The sequence below is a fragment of the Pyxicephalus adspersus genome, chromosome 2 (assembly GCF_032062135.1).
Source record: "Pyxicephalus adspersus chromosome 2, UCB_Pads_2.0, whole genome shotgun sequence".
In the NCBI taxonomy this organism is placed as follows: Eukaryota; Metazoa; Chordata; class Amphibia; order Anura; family Pyxicephalidae; genus Pyxicephalus; species Pyxicephalus adspersus.
The window spans coordinates 131,609,388-131,630,313 of record NC_092859.1 but is presented as its reverse complement, the minus strand read 5'-3'; the positions used below and the strand labels follow the sequence as shown (position 1 = coordinate 131,630,313).

Sequence of the window (20,926 nt, the reverse complement as noted above, 5' to 3'; positions counted from 1 at the left end):
ATAACGCTCGGCCGTCGTCTGAACGGCGGTCCTGGTGGATCCATGGGCAAGGAACGATTATAATGAAAGTGAAGGGGAGAGAGTGCAGCGCGGTGCTGCTCCGTTGTTCCCCCCCTCCCCTCTTAATAGAGCAGTAAGGTGCTGTATGTACAGTGCTAAATCATGCATTGTGCAATCGTTTGTATTTGCAAAGGATGGTAAAATATCCTTTCCAAGGACAATTATTGCACGTGTGTACATAGCCTTAGTTGTAGGACATTGTTCATCTGTACTACCTGTGGCACAATAGGTATTTGGCTTGAGACAACCTTAGTTCAGTAACGATTGGTATCGTTACTCAACTAAATATAATATGCCTGGTACTGCAGGGTTCTTTCTAATTGGAAAGGATGAACTGGATTCATTAGAATTTCAGGTAAATCCATGAGAAACGCTTGTAGATGCTCTATAATATTGTGTACAAATATCTGAGAAGTCTTAGACTAGGTACACACTTATCGTTAGATAAGACAAAAATTATCGTTAGAAAATAACCGATTATCACTGATGAACGATTATGCGCGATTATATTTGGATAATTGTATTGTGCACAATTCTGTACATGCTTTAAGGAAACGATTGTTTAAATATAATCCACCAATAGTGTACACACGCTAGATACAATCATTTGAACGATGCAGGGAGTGACATGTAAAGGAGAAAGTGTATTGCAGAAACATGCACGATCACTGAACGACCGTACACACGATAGATAGCGAACGATCATTGGCCAATCAGATTCACCGTGACGGTCGTTCATTTCCAACGACAATCCACGTTCGTCAGCATCCTTGGTCAGTTGTTGGTCACCTTTTTTGTGAACAGTTTTTGATCGGCCGTTCGTTTCCAACGATAATTATTAGACGTCTAATTATTAGACTGCTTTACTCAACAGTAATGTGAAATCTGAAGACTGCTTATTTCTTTCTTTCTCCATCCTGTAAGCTACTTAACACACATGCACATACAAAAAAGATGTTTCTATATCTGGGGATGGGATTTGGGGATGGATGAGGTTCTACTTTTTTTTGGTATGCCCTGTGTTTTACCGCTGTCAGCTGTAAACTTGCTTTTGATCTGACTTGCTTTAATGCTCTGTTATACTATCCTGCCTCCCCTCTAGTTGTGGTGATTTTGCTTTAGTTACTTTTCCCTTTTTTATGCTCTTTCCCCTTTGTGTTCATTTTGGTTTGTATAGATGGCCAGTTGAGTTGCAGTACAGTTGACGCTTCTTGGGCACCCAGTTTTTGCTGCTAGGTTTCCTGGAGCAGCTACAGGTGTTCTTTGCAGACTTTTTTTTTTTAATTACCAGGCACATCGTTTTATCCATTAGACTCACCAGAGCAGCTTTAGTTTTTTTTTTTTTTTGCATTATCAAATGCTTGAAAACTGCTATAAAAGCAAGTTTTCTTGGATTGCTGTTGTCTTGTTCAGAAACACATCATATGTCTGTACGTCTTACTTAAGTAACCTTTAAACTTTTAAGTTCTTAAAAACGACTTTTGGCTTTTGGAAAATGTTCTCATTCTACTTTATGTAAGTGATTGAGGAATAAGTGTAAGTGACTGAATGAGTATGTGACTGACCATGAGGCTCTGCATGTAGCATCCTAGCACTGACCAAAATGGGGCAGCACCATTTTCTGAACTCCAGAAAAAAAAGTGTTTCAATTCTTTCAATTTGTTTTAAAGATATTAGGAAAGCTTGATGGTTCATGTTCTTCTAAGCAATGAAATGCTAGGAAACCAGTTTTATAAATTCATTTTTATTTGACCAAAACCTAAGCCTTTCATCCTGGGTGTGTGATCCTCCAAAGGTAAATGCCCTCTACAGAAATATAGATTGGCTAACCGTTAGAAATGTAGTTGAGCTTCAGTGTTAATAAATATTGGAAATCTCAAAAATTGCAAGTTATATAGGATCTTTTACCGTGAATGAATGATGGGCAGCACAGTGACTCAGAGGTTAGCACTCTGGCCTTTGCAGTGCTAGGTCCCAGGTTCGCATCTCTGCCAGCACACTGTCTGCATGGAGTTTGTGTGTCTTCCTGTGTCTGTGTGGGTTTCCGTGGGGACCTTAGACTGTATTAAAGACATATGACTATGGTAGGGACATTAGATTGTGAGCCTCTTTGAGGGACAGCTGGTGACATGACTATGGACTTTGTACAGCGCTGTGTCATATGATGGTGCTAAATAAATATTGTATAATATTAATAATAATGCAGTCGGCTATTCTCTGTCATATTTAAGGCACCCATCCAAGACTTGGAGCTGTGATTGCCTGACTAAATTAAGTGCCAGTTTGGTCCGGAACACACCTGTGTAGAACCATAAACATTAACATTCCTGTCGTGATACTGGTACTGTTTGCAGGGACCAGACAGCACAGAATATGAGACTCAACTGTTTTGGGAAACTAGTATGTTACATTTAATAATTTGAAAAGGTGATTGTTTTAATGTAGGGGTTAAGCACTAAGACGGTGGCACATGAAATTTTAGTGAAAATAACTTCTTTGAAGCATGTTTCTGGCTCAGTTTCTGGCTGACTTGGACCATAGAGGTTATAAAGCACACTCCTGTGCCTTTCCCTGCTGAATTTGTTTTTGATCTGTCCTTGGCCCTAACACCTTTTAAATCTACAACTGCATTTTTTGTCCAAATCACAGTCTGTTACTGTTATTGAAGGTCTTATAAGACCTTCCCAGAGCACCTTCTTAGTAAATCCCTTCTCTTCTCCCCTTGTCACACCCTATGTTTCCTGAAGATTTTCTTGTTTTAGGAAGGATTTCTGTGGTCTACTCCCTTACTCCTGACAAAGAGACTCTATTGTGGTAAAGGGGGTCCCTGAGTTACCAAACTCTACTGATGAGCAGTTGGAAGCTCTCCATACGTCTCGATTCTGGATGTCCAGACCTCATCTTTCCCAATCCTATCTGTGATTACATAACTATTGCTAACTATAGATGTTTGAGTTTAATCTCTTCATCGAGCTGATGGAACCCCGCCTTATTGGAGTGTTCTGTACTAATAGCTAAAGACTCCCAACTTAGTCATATGTTATTAATGTAGTTGACTTCTGTTTATATAGTGCCAACAAATTACGCTGCACTTTACAAAGTCCATTGTCATGTCACTAACTGCTCATTGGAGTTTACAATGTAATGTCCCTACCCAGTCTTATGTCATTAACACACTGGGTCTGATTTTAAAGCTGGGGTCACCCGGGCTCACCGATAAAAATGTATCCTCTCTAGCCTTGGAGAGCTTTAATGGATCAGGCCCATTGTCTGAGACCAATTTTTGGGATAGACGAGCAGACCTGAGTGCCCGAATGAAACTCGCACAAATACAGAGATAGTATATAAACTCAATGCAGATAGTGTCCAGACTGAGATTTGAACCTGGGACCTTAATGCTGAAAAGTCAAAAGTACTTGCCACTCAGGCTACATTTAATGGTTCCCTAGTGATACTGTCTTCTGATGAAAGCTTGGGACTTCTTGTCGATTCGTGTGGTCTGTATGCCTGGACGTTTCATCACCTCCCCTTGGTTAAACTTGAACAGCTCAGTAAATCTAGAGTTTCCAAAGATTCTGTGCGTATATGTTGTTACATTTCTGAACAGGTAGGCTGGAGTTTGGTCTATTATCTGGGTCTCTCTTTTTATGGGTATGAGTAGTCATGCCATCACTGTTCTTTAGACCATGCACAGCTGTGTAATGAGTGCAGAAGCTGGAGACTGACAATCTGCTAACTTCGGGAAGTAGCTCTTTTCCTCTGTAGCACTCCATTACCGGTATAAAGAAATGGTCTGAATAGGTACCTGTAGGCTGACTGCTTTTGCTAATTTTTCTTTTTCTGTCTATGTTACTATGGGTTTGGCTACATACATAGGTGCAATCATTGTTGTTGGAAACAAACAATTTACACCCACTCGTTCGATAATTGTTAACAAAAAAAGTGCCCTACAGGCCAACAACGCTGATGAATGAGGAATGTTGCTGGAAACGAACGTCCTAGTGCTTCTGTTTGGGCAGCGATTGTTCACTATCTATCGTGTGTATGGTCATATAGTGATCGTGGATGGTTCTGCGGTATACTTTCTCTGGTACACATCATTTCCATGCATCGTTCAAACAATCATATCTAGTGTGTGTACATCATTGGTGGATTATATTTAAACAATCATATCATTACAGCATGTACAGAATCGTAGTTGTAGATCTGTCATTAGTCGTTCATTTTCTAACGACAATTATTGCACGTGTGTACCAAGCTCTTGATTATGGCATCATAAATTTAGAAAGCAATCATAACTTTTTTTACATTTTTTCAATCTGCTCCACAAGTCCTGCAGCATATGCACCTGTTAACTAACGTAAATATTTTGGTTTTCAGTGTTACATTATATTGATTATGCTTACAATATAAAAAAAAACAAAAACATTGATTTACAGACCTAAAATCTTTAGCCATGCTTTCACTGCCCATATATTAATCCATGGTAAAATATTTTGCATTTGGTCCTGAGACATGTTCAGTACTGGCCCCCATATCCTATAGTACAAAGAAAGCTTTGAAATAGAAAGAGTTAATTTGATAATATCAAGAATATTTTATAGGCCAGAAAGGTGATAAAACTGCCAATATCCCAACCTTAAGATGATGTGCAGCAGGGCAGAACTGAGCGTTCGCAATAAAATATTGCTGTTGAACATTGTCCAGGACAACATGTACTTGGATTGATATAAAAGACACTGTCTCCTATTTCTGAGCCAAATGATCTAGTAAAGCAGTGTGTTGACTTGCAGACTGTATTATCAAGCAGAATAAATATTTAGAGATCTTTAAAGTAAACCTGTCAAAAACCTGAGCTATTTAAACTGACCATAGAGTCAAAGAGTGCATATACATTGGTTGTTGTTCCTGAAAAGTGCATGTCAAAGCAAATATTAGATGCAGCAATATAGGCAGTTTAAACCTGTTCAAACCTTGACTTTTCCAATAAAATATTTAGCTTGGCCATGGCCATTTCATGTCCCAAGCTTCTCTGATGGCCCTTTATTGCATTGGTCTATTGCCTTTACCAATAGAAAGTCTCAGTAATGGGAACGCACAAGACCAAACTCAACCTTTGCAAGAGAAGATTTGTATATCATTTTAGCTTTCTGTTTCCTGGGATCCAGTGATAAATATCTAAAATAAGTTCAATATACATAAAGGTACAACAGAAAAGTCATTTGGCAATGTAGTTTGTTCTACTGAAATCTGAGTTTATTATTTTTACTAAAGGTGCGTACACACTTCCAATTTTTATCGTTCCAATCGAACGACGAACGATCGATTGGGCAAAAAATCGTTCGTAAAAAAGTAACCAACGACGCCGACGAACGAGGAAAGTCGCTGGAAACGAACGACCGGACCGACGGATCGGATTGGACGACGATCGTTGAACATCGTTCGTGTGTACGGTCGTTCGTTGATCGTCCATGGTCAGAGCATGCGTGATGAACGAACGTCCGTTCACTTTCCTGTCGTGCACATAGTTCCTCTATCGCTCAAACGATCGTATCTATTGTGAGTACAATATCTACGAACGATCGTGTCGTTAACTCTATGTGCAGGATCGGTGCTATACGATCGTTCGTATATATCGTGCATGAACGTTCGTCGTTCGTTTTCCAACGATAATAATTGGAAGTGTGTACGTAGCTTAAGACTTTATGCATCTATTTAAGCCAGAATCTTGGATAAGGTTTTGCAAGTGTAACATTTTTATCATACTTTTAAAGTAGAAATTTTCCATCATTTCCTGTCTCTAAAGTATGAAGAGAAGTGATCGGAAATTTGCCCAAGGCAAGATGAATTCCAACTTTTCACAGTTGTCATTGGAACAAGAGTCGACATCAAGGGACTTCTCCTCTACTTTTGTTCAGGTGGCAACCATGAAAATTTTGAAATTGCCCTTTTTACTTTCTGTCCTGGGGACATTGGCTGCTGGGACAAAAGGTGAGAAATGTTGAAAACTAAAAGGTTTCATTTAAAAATATTTTTAGCATGTTGATGAGAGGGCACAGAAAGATGAGGGAAAAGACTCTGTAGAAATTTCAAACAACTATAATAGACTACACTGTATAGTTTCTGTAATGTAATAGTTGGACTTGTAGTCGTCCAATAGAAAATTTCATTTTCCAAGAAATCCATGTTTAGTTAAAATAGGCAAAGCAATAAACGGAAAACAGTAAAAGGGCTCGATTCCTCTTTGATTCCTCACACATGATATACCATTGTCTCTGTTCCCGACTCCTTTCATCGGTTGGCTTTCTCAGGGGACTTAAAGACTTTAAATTTTTGAGGGATCACTTGGTCATATTTGAACAGGTCAGTTGATTGAAGTGACATGGAATGATATGGTATATGGCAGAGAGAGAAAATATTCTGTGTGGAGTTGGATTAGTAGCTCCCGATAGGTATGGTGGAAAAAGATTTCATTAGAAATGCCAAAGTGAGAGGTGAGATGCTTAGGTTCATTGGTGTCTAATTACTGCTTAAAATAGGTAAAGTGTGCTCTCAAGGAGTAAGGAAGCTGCATATACTTTAGTTAACTAGATCAGTGTTTTTCAACCATTTTTTAGCCACGGCACATTTTTTACATTAAAAAATCCTGCGGCACACCACAAATCAAAAGTGTTACAAAATTACACTTTGTAGCTAATTCTCGCCTCTAAAAATAAACAAGGCACTTGAACTACCTACTACCACCCACTGACATGGAAGAGTATTACATTACTCTGCCAGTCACTACAGCACAGGCACTCGACAATGGTAATTGGATAATTTCCCACGGTACACCTGAAGATCTCTCACGGCACACTAGTGTGCCACGGAACAGTGGTTGAAAATCACTGAACTAGATGATGATGTTAAGTTAGGTGATAGAGTTTTCCAGATTTTTGCTAACAAACATTTGATAATATTCCAGTTTTGACAGTTGTCTGGGGACTCAGCCATCTCTTTCCCTGTTCTTTATTCTTTCCATTTATTTTTCCTATTCCATCCATTTCACTTTTCCCCTCTCATTAAATTGTTTTTTCTTGTTTATGTTTATTGAACATCACGAAAGACATAATGGATAGTGTAAACGTTACATCACTGTTCATCTTGTTTTTTTTATAGTGAATGAATGCAAAAAAGAAAAATAACTAAAAAAAAAAAAGCTTAACTTTAGGGAAGTAGCTAAATACAATGTGAATTAACATACTGGACATGTGTTACCCAACAAAAAATATAATTGTAACCAGATGTTGTGATCTGCACATCCCCACCAGAAAGCACAGCCATTTATCTTTTTGCACAAACTGATCTAGAACAGTGTCCAACCTACTGATTGTGGAAGAGAAGCAGCATACTAATGAGTAATCCTCCTGCTCACTCTGTTCCCGGCACATGTGCAATGCAGTTGGACTGTCTTCTAGTAACGGCCATCTGTCTCTATGGAGGTGATAACATGAGGCAGCTATTATAACCAAGTCTGGTACTTGCGCTAGCTGCATTTGGACAGGCTTTTTAACAAATATATATCTGCATATATTCGTTTTTTTATTTGCCTGTGGTTTATTTTTTTAACAAGTTTTTTGGTTATCTTGCTCTCATATCACAATTTTGAACTCTGGTATTCTGGATCTTCCCAGTCAAAAAATTTTTAAAGAAAGATAATGAATGGTCTTGCTTGTGAAAATGTTCCTCAGTTGGGCTTAAAGTTCTCTGCAACTGCTGACCGTGCAAGTTTTCCAGTTCTGTAAGGAAAATGCACTTCTAATCTGTTCTGAAAATTTTTGAAGGTATTCCCCTCCCTGATTTTTTTGGGTACAATTTATTTACATCTCAGATGTCAGTAAACATATACACACTTGAGGATAGTTATTGAACAAAAAACATTTTTTAGAATATCATCTTTCTTGATAATGGCTAGGGGGGAGGGGCATGTTTCTTTTTCAATAGGTGAGCTCCTTTTTTGGTGAAAGAGTCCATGATTTTCTTTTCACTAAGATGTATAAAACAAACTCACTGCTTAGCTTTAGTCTTCAAAATCAGGGTCGTTCCAGGGTTTAAAGGAACTGATCTGAAGACAAGTGCATGGTACCTGCAAGCATTACACAAAGCATCCACCTAATAATGACAGGTTCACTTTACCAAGGCAGAACAACCACCTAAAAATCTGGAAAGCATAACTCACTGGCAGCCAACAGACACTGTATTTCATTAAAAATTGTCCTATAGCATAAATGATTTCATCTGTCATTTCTGTGAGAAGCTGAATGGAAGCACTTGTTGCTTTGGGCAGCGTAGAGATGTTTCCTCCCAGACTACTATACTATACAGGGCCCTGTGTTTTGAGGTCAGGATAATAAATGTTTGACTTGTTCTATAGTTTAGGCGCAACATTAAGAGCTTTTCCATCCTTGCACAATTGCAGTGATAATATTCATTTTACACTATTACTATTCCTAGGATCTCAACTACACCACATACATTAATCAGCACATTTTATGTGTATTTCGCAGTATCATTTATAACGCTTTTGGTAATCTTTTTTATGCCATTTAGTTTTTTTGTAGTTGACAAGATTGTTGAACTCTAACATTTTCTGAAATTGTTTTGCTTTTTCACTTGTACTGTATCTTTAAAATTTAGAGCTGTGCTCCATCCTTCCATTAGGTTTTGTACAGTTCTACGGGCTCCTATCCTCTACTGAAATTGCTTACTCTAATTTTGCTGCAAGCTGTAATCTTCTCACAATATGTATCAGAAACTGCATTGAGTCAGATAGAGCCCACTTCATTTCATTTATACCATTTAATTTATTTTTTTATTTATAGATATCCACAGAGAGTACAAAATAACAAAATAAATCAAGTACAAAAGTGGTGAAAAATAAACAAAGAAACAGAACAAAGTACTTAATTTAACTTAAAACATTTAAATTGTAAAATACAACAATTAAGCCAACGCATGGTGGCATACATAGGATTTTCACATTTACCTTTAAGAAAACATTCTCAATAAAGTGAGATAACTTAGAAAAGTTCCTGTGGAAAACACTGTGGAAGCTGGAAGGACAGAGGTGGGGGGAGAAGCCAGAATATAGAAATAAGCTTATTTTTACTTTTGGTATATTTACAATTGTAATTGCAGTTGACTCAAGTGACTCCTTTATTGGTGACTCCTGTATTCAGTGGAGTCTTGAAATTGCTTTCAGTAGAACCAGACATTGTACAACTTAGCCCACGTTGCATGAACCTCAGCGGTAAGGTTCTCTATCGGCAAAATAATACCAGCAGTCAGAGCTGTTCCACAGCAGAAGGATTCAAGTCCTGGCTGCTGCAACTAAATGCCTCACAACCTATGTCCTATAGAACCTAAGCGGCAGGGCACTCTGATGGAGTAGGAAAAAAACTAGATCTTCTGGAATTATGTAATTGGTGAACTTTTTCCTGGTCCGTCGACCAAAACGACCGCAGGTCCAGGCGGGGCCAAAATAAAAAAAAAATGGTGCCCTAAGCCCACTAACATCTCCAACACTAGCTCACTGGCAATACTTTATTTCCTGGACTAGTGGACATTTAGTATATTCTAGCTCTTTTCTTTCCAGCCCTACTGTTACTGGTCTGCTACTTTCATTCAGTATATTTCATTTTGTTTTTTTTTTATCATTTGCTATTTTTACTACACATGTTTATGTATTATGTTTTCACTTCAAATTGTCATCACATGTTTTTTCTCTGGCTTTATATATCATAGGCCAAAACATGCAGACTTTTCTGAATAAAAAATGGATAACTATGGTATAAAGATACTAAGTTTATTTTACAAAGTCAACATCTGGCCCGCCCATGCTTAACCGTAGGGTCTACCCACTATGCTTAGTAACAATAAACTAAGTGTGGGAGGCTCAAAGGGCAGGGTTCAGCTTGGTTAAGTACGGTTTGTATTTACATACCTGAGAATGAGAATTGAGTTCTATGTGCAAACAACTGAGGCTGTGAGTGCCTGTTTTACAGTCTGTATTGTAGGGATAAGTCTTGCTGTAAATAGTGTGTGTGTGCATTTTTATAAAACTTTGTCCTCCAAATTTTTGAAAGCTTAGCAATACTTCTTCACAGATTAGTTGGAAGATGGTATGGGAAGAAAATTCAACCTCATTTGCACTTTGCTCACCACTTTCCATGGTATCATATTGGCGAGCCGGCTGGAATGTCACGGTTGTGCATCTTAAATGTTTGCGATCCTTTGTTACAGAATTACTTTGACTTCAGACTGATTGAAAATGGCAGAAGGAATTCTGTGAGACAAAATCAATTACACTCTTTTTTTTTTTTCTTTGTCTTTCACAGACTACAGAATGAAAAATGGATGAATGTAAAAGCTGGAGATATCATCAGACTGGAGAACAATCAGTTTGTGGTTGTAAGTAATAATTACTTATTCTTTTCATTGATTTTCTGATTTTTTTTCTCCAAAATTATGACTGAAAAAGAGGATATGCAGTAAGACATTTCAAGCCTTAATTAAAACCCTTTGGAGTCGGTAGAAGTTATTTTTGAGTGGAAATCCTAATCAAAAAGTTGGATAGAGTTGGTGAGGGTTTAAAACCTCCATCACATTTTTTATTGCAGTCTTTGTTCTCATTTTAAAGCATTTTCCTTACTTTCTGCAGTGATGGTTGTCACTGAGAAATTATTTAAGGGGATCTCATAATATAGGCTTACAGGTAACAAACGACATGTTTATTTTGTGTAAGAATATATGGTGTTGTATAAATGACTTTCTGGGAGTATCAGTATATATAGTAAGGAAATATTAGGGATACTCCAATTGCATTACGTGGGGGGCTGTTTATAAAAGTGTGGGACATTTTTTTTTCTAAAAGTATAAACATGAAGTGGTGTAAAAAGTGATGTACTTTTAAAGTGGAACTAAGGTCCCACTCTGAAAGTTCATGAATTAGGCAGGTGTTTATTGCAGAAAGAGACAGGTAATGTCCCCTCTGCAAGAACTGTTCTCACCTGCCTTGTCCCCACCCAGCTGTCACATTACCCAGTAATTTTGGCTTCCCTTGCGTGTGATCTAATGAAATCCTGGGCACCTGTGCAGGAGCTATGTATAAGTCATGCCAGCCTGGCCAATCAAGATGGCAGTGCCCATGATGGAATGGGTTAGTATTGATAGGTTAAGTTCCACATTACAGTTAGGTCCATAAATATTTGGACAGAGACAACTTTTTTCCCATTTTGGTTCTGTACATTACCAAAATTAATTTTAATTAATTCAGTATTTCATTTAGCTTTAATTCAGTGGGTTGAACAAAAAGATTGCATAAAAATATGAGGAAATAAAGGCTTTTTTTTAACACAATCACCTAATTTCAGGGGCTCAAAAGTTATTGGACAAAAAAGCTAAAAATAAAATGTTCATTTCTAATACTTGGTTGAAAACCCTTTGCTGGCAATGACAGCCTGTAGTCTTGAACTCATGGACATCACCAGATGCTGGGTTTCCTCCTTTTTAATGCTCTGCCAGGCCTTTACTGCAGCGGCTTTCAGTTGCTGTTTGTTTGTGGGCCTTTCTGTTTGAGTTGTTTCATTTAAAAATACTTGTGGTAATGTACAGAACCAAAATTAGAAACAAGTTGTCTCTGTCCAAATATTTATGGGCCTAACTGTAAGTAACCAAAATGATAAAGATAATTGCCAAGAAAGGGCAACAAGTGTTAAATAAACTTTACATTTACGTAAGTCTTTGCTATAGTGTTCAGTGCTATCAAAGTTCTGCACATTTTTGGTAAACTAGTCCGTTTGCCTTTAAAATATATGGAGTTAGTCTCAAAATGGGTATAAATGGTGAGATTCTAAAAAAAAAAATGCGGAGAAAAACCAGTAGAGGTTAGATCTTTTCTGCACTTCCATAAACATTTTGAAAAAAAAATTGTGATTTTTATCACCAAAAAGTTAGATCACCTCTTCATGGCTTTTTAAACAGATCATACAGACAAACCAAGAGATTGATCAAAAAAAAGTCAACGTTTTAATCCAAGCTACCTTTATAGAATGCATACCATCCCAAGATGACTTCAGGAAACTGGGTTGTTCTCATTTATGCCCCATAGTGGGTGGGTGAATGGAAGCAGTCAATTGTCATTTAAATAAAGGTCAGATATTTCCAACATAAAGATTCCATCTTTTGTCTTGTGAAGGAGACAGAGCGTTGCTTGTAGCCTGTCTTTGGGTTACCTAGGTTTTAAGTTTTTAATCCTTGCATTTCTTTTAGGGTTGGGTGAAAAAGGATAATTTACTCTCCCAGGGATACCTAACGACTCTGTTTTATGTGATATCATTATGTACAGTGGTAAAGGACTGAAAATGTAAAGCAAACATGTCAGCCATTTACCTGTATCTTACACCTACTGTGGGGAGGGTGGTATTGTACATGTCTTAATTTCAAGAACAACATTTTTCTGAGTGTGAGTGAATGGTTATATTTAAAACAACCCAACACAAAAAATGTCATCTATACTTGCCTTTCCATTGGGGGTTGTCCAGCACTTTGCTGTTGCCTGGCTGAGCTGTCACTACAGGGCATCGGAGCTGGCGAGAGGAAGCTCAACCCATGGCTGCAGGGGCATATATTTGAGTATTAGAGACACCCAGAATGCTTTAACCAGGAGGTAGCAAAGTGGTAGTCGTTTAAAAAAGTTTGTTTAGATAACAATCTTTTACTAAACTTTTACAGGCTGGATTAGTTTAGAAATTACCTTGTGGTCACTTTAAAAGCAATTTCATTTCCTTTATTCAATACTGCCTGTAGCCTATTTAGAAGACTTACTTTTAACTTCCATTCCTTCCAAAGAGACAAAAAGAAGTAAAAGAAAATCTTTCAAAATGAGGGAAAATCCAATTTTATGGAGTCACTGGAACATGTGTCCCCGATAGTCTTATCATTACATGCAGAATGAACACAATCCAGAAAAAAAAAAGAAATCCTATTATAAGGATATGAGCACCTGCATGTGAAAATATACTCTGAAATCCAGATTTCAGAGTACATTATCATTGGTGCAACCAATAATTGCTGATGTTGTAGCCCTCCGTAAAGTGTACCTGACTTTAAATAAATATGTTGCTGTTTATTTTAGAATTGAAGTCTCCAGACTGCCATGCTGATGCTCCAGTATTTTGAGTCACAGAGCAACTAAAGATAGACATTCTGACACTTGAAAAAGTCAAAGTCTGTCAACTAGAAACCTTTAGAAATAATTACAAAAAACTATTGCTTTTTGTGATAGGTGTACTTTAAAGCAACCCTTTTTCCAGGGCTTTACAGAAATCAATATTAAATATCAACTATTCAGCTTAAAAATAAATCCAGTGTATCATTGAACAAAAGTTCTGCAGATTCCCCTGCTAGGTGCTGCCATCACATAAAAGCTGAATCTAGGCTGCCAATTACTGATTGCTTGTTAAAGACATGGCCAGAGCATTTGTTGATGATGGGGTCTTCAGCTACTGATCTATGATCGGAAGTTGCATATCACTAATGGCTTGGCCTAGATTTAGGTAATAGGAATAGGTTTGAAACATATGATGGATAAGATTATGAGGGTACAACTATACTTGCTCGGAGAATGAACTTTTTAACATTTTATATATGAATTGCTGTATTACTGTATAGCTACCAATAGATGGCAGTAGTGTCATTCTGCTAAAGTCTGCTTCGGAGCATGCAAATGCCTGATTTAACTTCTCATTTTTTCTTTTGTCCTTTTTTAGTTCCTAAGATGTAAGAAGTCTTAAAATTCAATTTGATGGTAGACTGTCAGCGGTGACTCTGATTAAGTTAGATGTCTATGCTGAAATGTACAATAGCCTATAGAGCACCAAGTACAGTGTATCTTAATTTGTAAATATATAAAAATAGTATATCATTCAAACTTTTTTTCTTTTTAAGTGCTCCCTGGCATTTATAATGTAATAACCATGAGGGTAAACAGATGATGCTAGAAAGAATAGAGCATCTCTGAAAAAAATCTACAATGGCATAACTATATTCTTTTATTAGATTGAATTCACGGTGGGAGGAATTTTACATTGAAAACGTTTTTCTGTATGTAGCATAGTTGCCAAGCCAGGTGGCCATCATAGTGGCTGGTAAGTCCTTTTTCTGACCATACGTAATGTAAAGTATTGGCACAGCAGAAGTATTAAAACACATCTGAAAACATCTTTGCATGGCCCATATTCACTAGCTTTCCTTTAAACTGTTTTACTTTTGACTGTTTGTTCTCATCATTATACTGAGGGCGCGGTCACTCCAGACTCATAAAGTGAGAGCTCGGTAAACAATTAAATGCTGTAATTGGCCACTGTACACAAAATGATTCATGTGTTAACCTCAGCAATCCTGTAACAGATAGCAGCTCTTTGCCTTACACTAATCTTCTGTAAGGGATCTGTCCTATTTACTGTGGCAAATGAAATATTTCAGCCAAACACATAAACCAGATACTTATCTGTTTCACAGGCTGACTTGCTCCTCCTCTCCAGCAGTGAACCACATGGCCTATGTTACGTGGAAACAGCTGAGCTTGATGGGTGAGGATTCTTTTTGTCTTTCTGCATTTATCATGCTATTTTTCTGTAAAATTTGCTGTATTTACAAAACCTTGTTTTATTTTTTTTCCTCAGTGTACTAATAAAGAAAAATTCACAACACTTCTTATTCTTTGGCTATGTACACATGTGCAATAATTGTCGTTGGAAAGGATCATTCAGGATCGACTGCACGATGCATGAATGAGCATTGTACATATAGCACTGTTCTGGTCTATGTAGAATGGAAGGGGGAGAACGATCGTTCGTCATCCATCATCCGTGGATCCGCCAGGATGGTCAATGGGGCGATGGATGGCAACCACTGTACACACGCAAGATTCTTGTTCGATATCAGCCCTGAGATGATTATCAGATGAGAACCATTGCACATGTGTACCCAGCCTTTATTTCACTACATTATTCTGGCCAGTACACACATAGGACCTGATGTCTTTTTTTAAATAAACATTCATCAATGAGCAAAAGTCATAGACGCTTTGCTAAAATATTTGTCTGGAATGGTCATTGTATGTCTTCTGCATTGGTCTGTTAAAAATAGCAAAATATAATACAATAAAATATTTGCTGTGTGTCATTCAAAAAAGGAACTTGCAAAGTATTAGACTACTTTTTCAGCATAAAAAATCATGAAACACTTGCAGGCATACAGTCTGGTACTAAGTAACTAAGCAGTTGTAACAAATATTTATGATATTGAATGATATGAAGTGTTGGATGTTTTGGCATCACCTTGAAATCCCACACCATGGCAAAAGTAGACCAACAATTTACAAGATGGTCTTCCTGTATGAACAAGCTCTCTTCTAACCGTAGACAAGTGTTGTAGGCTTTAATCTCCAAGTCTGACCTAACTGTCAGAATATACCCGATACAACCATCTATAGTCCGGAGGAGAAACACAAGCACTGGAAAGTAGATAAATGGCAACAGACTTAGCTCCAGACTTGGCAAAGTGTTGAACTTGGCAAATTCTGGCTCCAGCAAGAAGCCAGTTTGTCTACTGCAAGGATGAAGAATGATAAATGTCAGCAGGTAAATTTAAAACACATTGGAGGCTCACAGTTTGGGGCTGCATTTGTGAAGAGTTGATGATTAGGTGAAATATGCACAGTAGTATGAGCAGATTCTTACATACTATGCCACCAGGCAGTCTGATTATTTTTAACTCTTTTCTGTAGAATGGCAATGACCCCAAACAGCAGCCAAAATCATAAAATATTATCTGCCATAAAAAACCAACCAAAATACAACAGGCATGCATATACAATAATTAAGTATACAACAGTTCCTACCCTAAAACAATACCAAGAGTTAGTGTTGTTTATGTCAATGTAGCTACTTAAGGGAAAGGAAACTTTGACTTGGTTTGTCAAAGCATTATGAATGTTATGTATACAATTAGTTTACTGTGTGGTATCTCAGTGTTTTTGACTGCCCTATGCAGACACTTTCTATATGCATGTATGCACTGCACTCATGGCTTTATTTCTCAGAGGGATTTCCTGATAATGACAGCAGTGGACAATACCTTCATAATGTATGTTGAAATTGCCACTTATAGTCTCCATCACAAAGTCTTTGTAACAGGATGCCAACACATTATCATAGTTAACAATATTTATTTATATTCATGGTAAAACGTACGCATTTTGCATTACACACAGCACTTTTTCCAAGTGTGTGACCATGTGTGTGGCGTAAGGACAGGCTTTTTTAGTGAAGTGAAGTGTTTGTTTGCCTGCTGTTTTACTATGTGGTTATCCTTTTATCTATACGGGCTGTGATTTTTGGAAGAAAAAAAACAAGACTTGGCACCTTGCATAAGCAGAGTGGAATGCTGAGGTCCATCTGGGGCAATACAGACTGCAAATATAGGGACTGAGGATTGCTACTCTAAAACAAGAAATTCCAGAACTTTGACCCTTATAGCATAATAATTTAAAGCAAAATACAAGTCTAAAGTTCTTCTCTGCTCTGGTAAATTTGACACACCATTATTACTCCCAGTAAAGGAATCCTTTTGACAAAGAAGTACGTGAAATCGAAAACTGACGTAATTTAATTTTCCATTAAAGCCTGCACCAGCCACAAGTGTGCCATACTCAGCTTCCTGCTATTGTTTTATTTGTAGGGAAGCGAGAGATAAGCTTCTAATTGCTAAGTAAACAAACCAGGAATTTTCTGCCTGACAGATGAACTGAAACAGACAAGCAAAAGAATGTTTGTTTTTTTTCCTCACATGTACAGCTCTCCTGATTTAACTGTATTTGCTATCAGGCATTAGGCAAGGGAGAAACGTTTTATGTTTTAATGTTATGTTTATTGTTTTATTGCCAATATGTATGCCAGATTGTAATCTCCATTTATTGATAGCTGTAGATTTAAAATATTGAAAATGACTTTTGAAATTAAAATAACATGGTAAAGTTTATGTAATATTTCAGTAATTAGGTTTACATCTGCTTCAAATCTAAGCATGATAGTACTTGCCTCATGAGGGTATGCTCACTTAAAACTGGGCTACATTTCTCCAACTTTGCTAAGTCACTTTTGAATCATTTATGAATATTTTAAACAAAGTAACCATAGGAAATATAGAAAGAAAAAAGAAATCTATCAAACTACCAGCATGTATACAGAATTGGTCTAGGACTGAAGGTTGAGAAGGAAAATATAAATCAGTCTAGTCTCATTACAAGAAATTACAATATGAATTAAATTCCATTCCAGTTCTGATTTGTTATATGTTAAACTATCAGTCCAAACATAATTTTGGGAGGGGTACCAGCAGAAATTGGACTAAGTCGTCACCCTTCAAGTCCAAGTCAAGTCTCCAGTCATTGACACCAAGTCCCTAGAATTCTTCCAAGTCGAGTCCCAAGTCAAGTCACTTCATTTATCCCTATTTGTCCCCACAAATATAAACAGAGCTCTGATCCTGTTCTTGAGCACAGGATCGCATTCTATGTCCACAGCTTTCTTCTCTGACAGCTGAAGGGAAAGAGAGGAAGGCAGTGAGGTTTCTGTAACACCACCCTCCTCCCCACCCCCTTCAGCTGTCAGAGAAGAAAGCCTTGGATTTAGAAAGCTGGGGGGGGGGGGGGGGCAGTGTTACAGAAGCCTTACTGCCTTCCTCCCCGTCCCCTTTAGCTGTTAGCAGAGATAGCATGTTGCGAGTGGAGTTGCAAGTCGCTGGGGAAAACCCCCAAGTCAAGTTGTCGTTCATTAGGCGACATAAATCAGACTCGAGTCTGAACAGCTCTCCTGAGCTGGATATGATTTAACTGTATTTGCTATCGGGTCGCGGGACTCAAGTTCCATCCTCTGGGTACCAGACATTGATAGTCAAATACCTCAGCCCCAACGTATCTAAGTCATAGCGAGAGTGCGCCTATATTATATATATACAGTGTGCATATAAAAAAGTGTTCCTACCTTGCAAAGTAAATGATAGTGAAAAATGTGAACTTTGAAAACCCAATCGTGTGCAGAGGAAGAAGGCCCTATAGAAATTGCATCTCTAGATGAGTTAATAATCTCTTCTTTTGAAAACACACATGTTTACAATAACAGAACATGCAATTTCTTTGAATTTCATGGTATTACTATGGTAATTTCCTGGAAATTTTCTTTATGTTTTTGTTATGTAATTAAAGGATTTTTATAATATTCTACATAAGAAAAAAGCCTGCTGTAGTCAAAAAGGCTCAAGTTATACCTACTGACAGTTTACAGTGCTTTCATTGATGGCTGTGCATTAAATGAGGAGAGGAATATGAAATCTATTTTTTGGAAAACCATTTTTTAGGTACTTTAGAACATGTGCAAACATAATATACTGGCTTCTTTTGACTACATACAGTATAATCATCTATGCCATTTAGGGTCTGTATTTATGTTAACTTGACACTCTCCAAGACTGGAGAGGATACACTTTCATCGGTGAAGCTGGTTGATCCACTAAACCCGGAATGGATCTGGTCTAGTATTGAAAACATTTGCTAACCATTACAGGTTTGCTGGATCACCCAGCTTCACCGATGAAAGTGTATCCTCCCCAGCCTTGGAGAGCTTTAATAAATCAGCCCCAATTAATTTTTGCATTACATGCAGGCCTTTCCAATACTCATATACAGTGTTACAGATGTGATTGTTCTGTGCGTTGCCATGCATTAAATAGATGGTTAAATTGTTCAAGGTGTTTTTTTGTTATTTTTTTTGTTTGTTATTCCTTTAGAAAAGAATAGGCTTCTTAATGCTTTGAGCCTTTAAAACACATTTGGAGTAAACTGGCCCTTATCTTCAGGCCCAGATCATCCAGTGACAGGTTGCCGCAATGGCACACTTGGCTCTGTCTTTTACAGGACAATCAGCATGGCCCTCTTTAATAACAAATAGTAATTATAATATTTTATAATATAATACAAAAATAATAAAACAATATAACATTGTTTAAAATTATGTTATGTTTTATTTTTTACCCTTTTTTTGCCTGTTATGGGAAACAAATTGCCTTTCAATCATACTAGAGTGTTTGTAAAACTTGTATAGTTCTTCATTATTTTTTTTAGATGATAGTGCTAAAACATTTCACGTGAAATTGATTTCATCATTGTCACCTGTTGTGGTTGTTTTCCAAAACTATTATCCAGAATTAATACTGTTGAAAATAGTAATATTATTTTAATATGACGGGGTTTATGTTGTTTATTTTTTAGGGAAACTAATTTAAAGGTTCGGCAAGCTCTTCCAGTTACAGCAGACCTTGGAGAAGATATTTCAAGGCTAGCGGAGTTTGATGGTAATTGTTTTACTTGCTATTTCAGAATTGTTTTACTTGCTATTTCAGAATTGTTTTACTTGCTATTTCAAAATGGAAATCTTTTGTGCTTGGTTGGTAAAATATATACAATATCTCTATAGTGTATTATTATTGTGTGTTTGGTAGCATAAAAAGTATAGCTGCAATTAAATTGTTGTAGAAGGAAACAATGTAAACTGTTATGATGTACATTTCTAAAAATTAAATAGCTCTGTCCACAGTATGGCATTTTATTCAAACACTTGAAATGTATATCCTTTATTCTTGTTATTATTATACAGGTACAAGGTGTTTCTGTTTAGTTTCTTTACATTATGTCAGTCATGATTGCTCAACATGTGTCTGAATGTCTCTTTTCCTCCTTTGACAATTATCTTAAAGCTCCAGCAATAACTCCCACCTCCTGACCTTTCTTCTTCCTTACTGAAACTTATCTCTGCTGCCTACTGGAAAGATGCTTTCATTTGTCTTCAAAATTAAAGTTGCATGTGCAGCATGATGACCTGAAAAATGATTGGTGGTACAACGGTAGAAAAGGAAACTGTACTGAATGTTCTTAGACAAGTGGGTCATTCACACCAAATTCCCCCATCCTCCTTCAGGGTGCTATAGACATTCTAACTATGAATGTGTCATGTGCTCTCCAGATGGTGTTTAACTGAAGGAAAGGCTTTTTATCTGCAAAGAATACAGATGATCCTTTACGTTATCAGACGTCTCTAATGTGCTCCAGATCTGGGACACATTGTGCAAATAATTTTTTAAGGTTAAAAACTGTATTGACATTGAATTATGTCTTGGAACCTTAGTGGTCAAATTCTGAAAAAACAGAGTATTTCTGTGTCTTAAACACAGCAGGAGCCCAATATTTTTAATGTGGCTAATACCTATTTTAACTTGAATGCAAGCACCCCTTTTTTAGTGTGACATCAAAATGATTAAGATCATTATAAGGACTGCATCCACCTGAGTTTGGCCTTTCTGTATTACTTGAATGCTGAGTTGTTGTAGCACTCAACAGCTGCTTATATCTCTGTGTGTCTTCAGCAGGCTGGAGCTATCCCTTGTGTATTTCCTGGCCTGACACCCATTGATCTAAAATAAAACTAAACAACGCTTTAAATGCTTTGGCAAAGAGGCATGACAGACCTCCAGCCATGTAATGATGCAGACCATCATCAAATATATGACAAACTGACTTTAATTTTTATGCACAATTTGTTTTGTAAAGGCTCATTCGACATTACAGGTCCAACTGCATTCTGCAGCAATGTAGCCAGTCAGTACTAGTGTTGGTCGAGTGTACGATTTGGCAGCTATTCAGTCGAATAGCCCAATATTTTTCGGGTGATCAAACGCCGAATTTGAACACCATTAACGTCTGTGGTCCCTG

At 37.3% G+C, this 20,926-nt stretch overlaps 1 protein-coding gene across 1 annotated transcript in view; it reads left to right on the top strand.

Moving 5' to 3' along the window:
* ATP8B4 (ATPase phospholipid transporting 8B4 (putative)) overlaps positions 1-20,926 on the top strand; it is a 144,417-nt gene that overhangs the window by 77,226 nt on the left and 46,265 nt on the right. Inside the window, exons 8-10 of the mRNA XM_072399101.1 lie at positions 10,437-10,509; positions 14,620-14,690; positions 19,430-19,633. Coding sequence (XP_072255202.1) covers positions 10,437-10,509; positions 14,620-14,690; positions 19,430-19,633 — 348 coding nt within the window. The remainder of the gene's footprint in view (positions 1-10,436; positions 10,510-14,619; positions 14,691-19,429; positions 19,634-20,926) is intronic.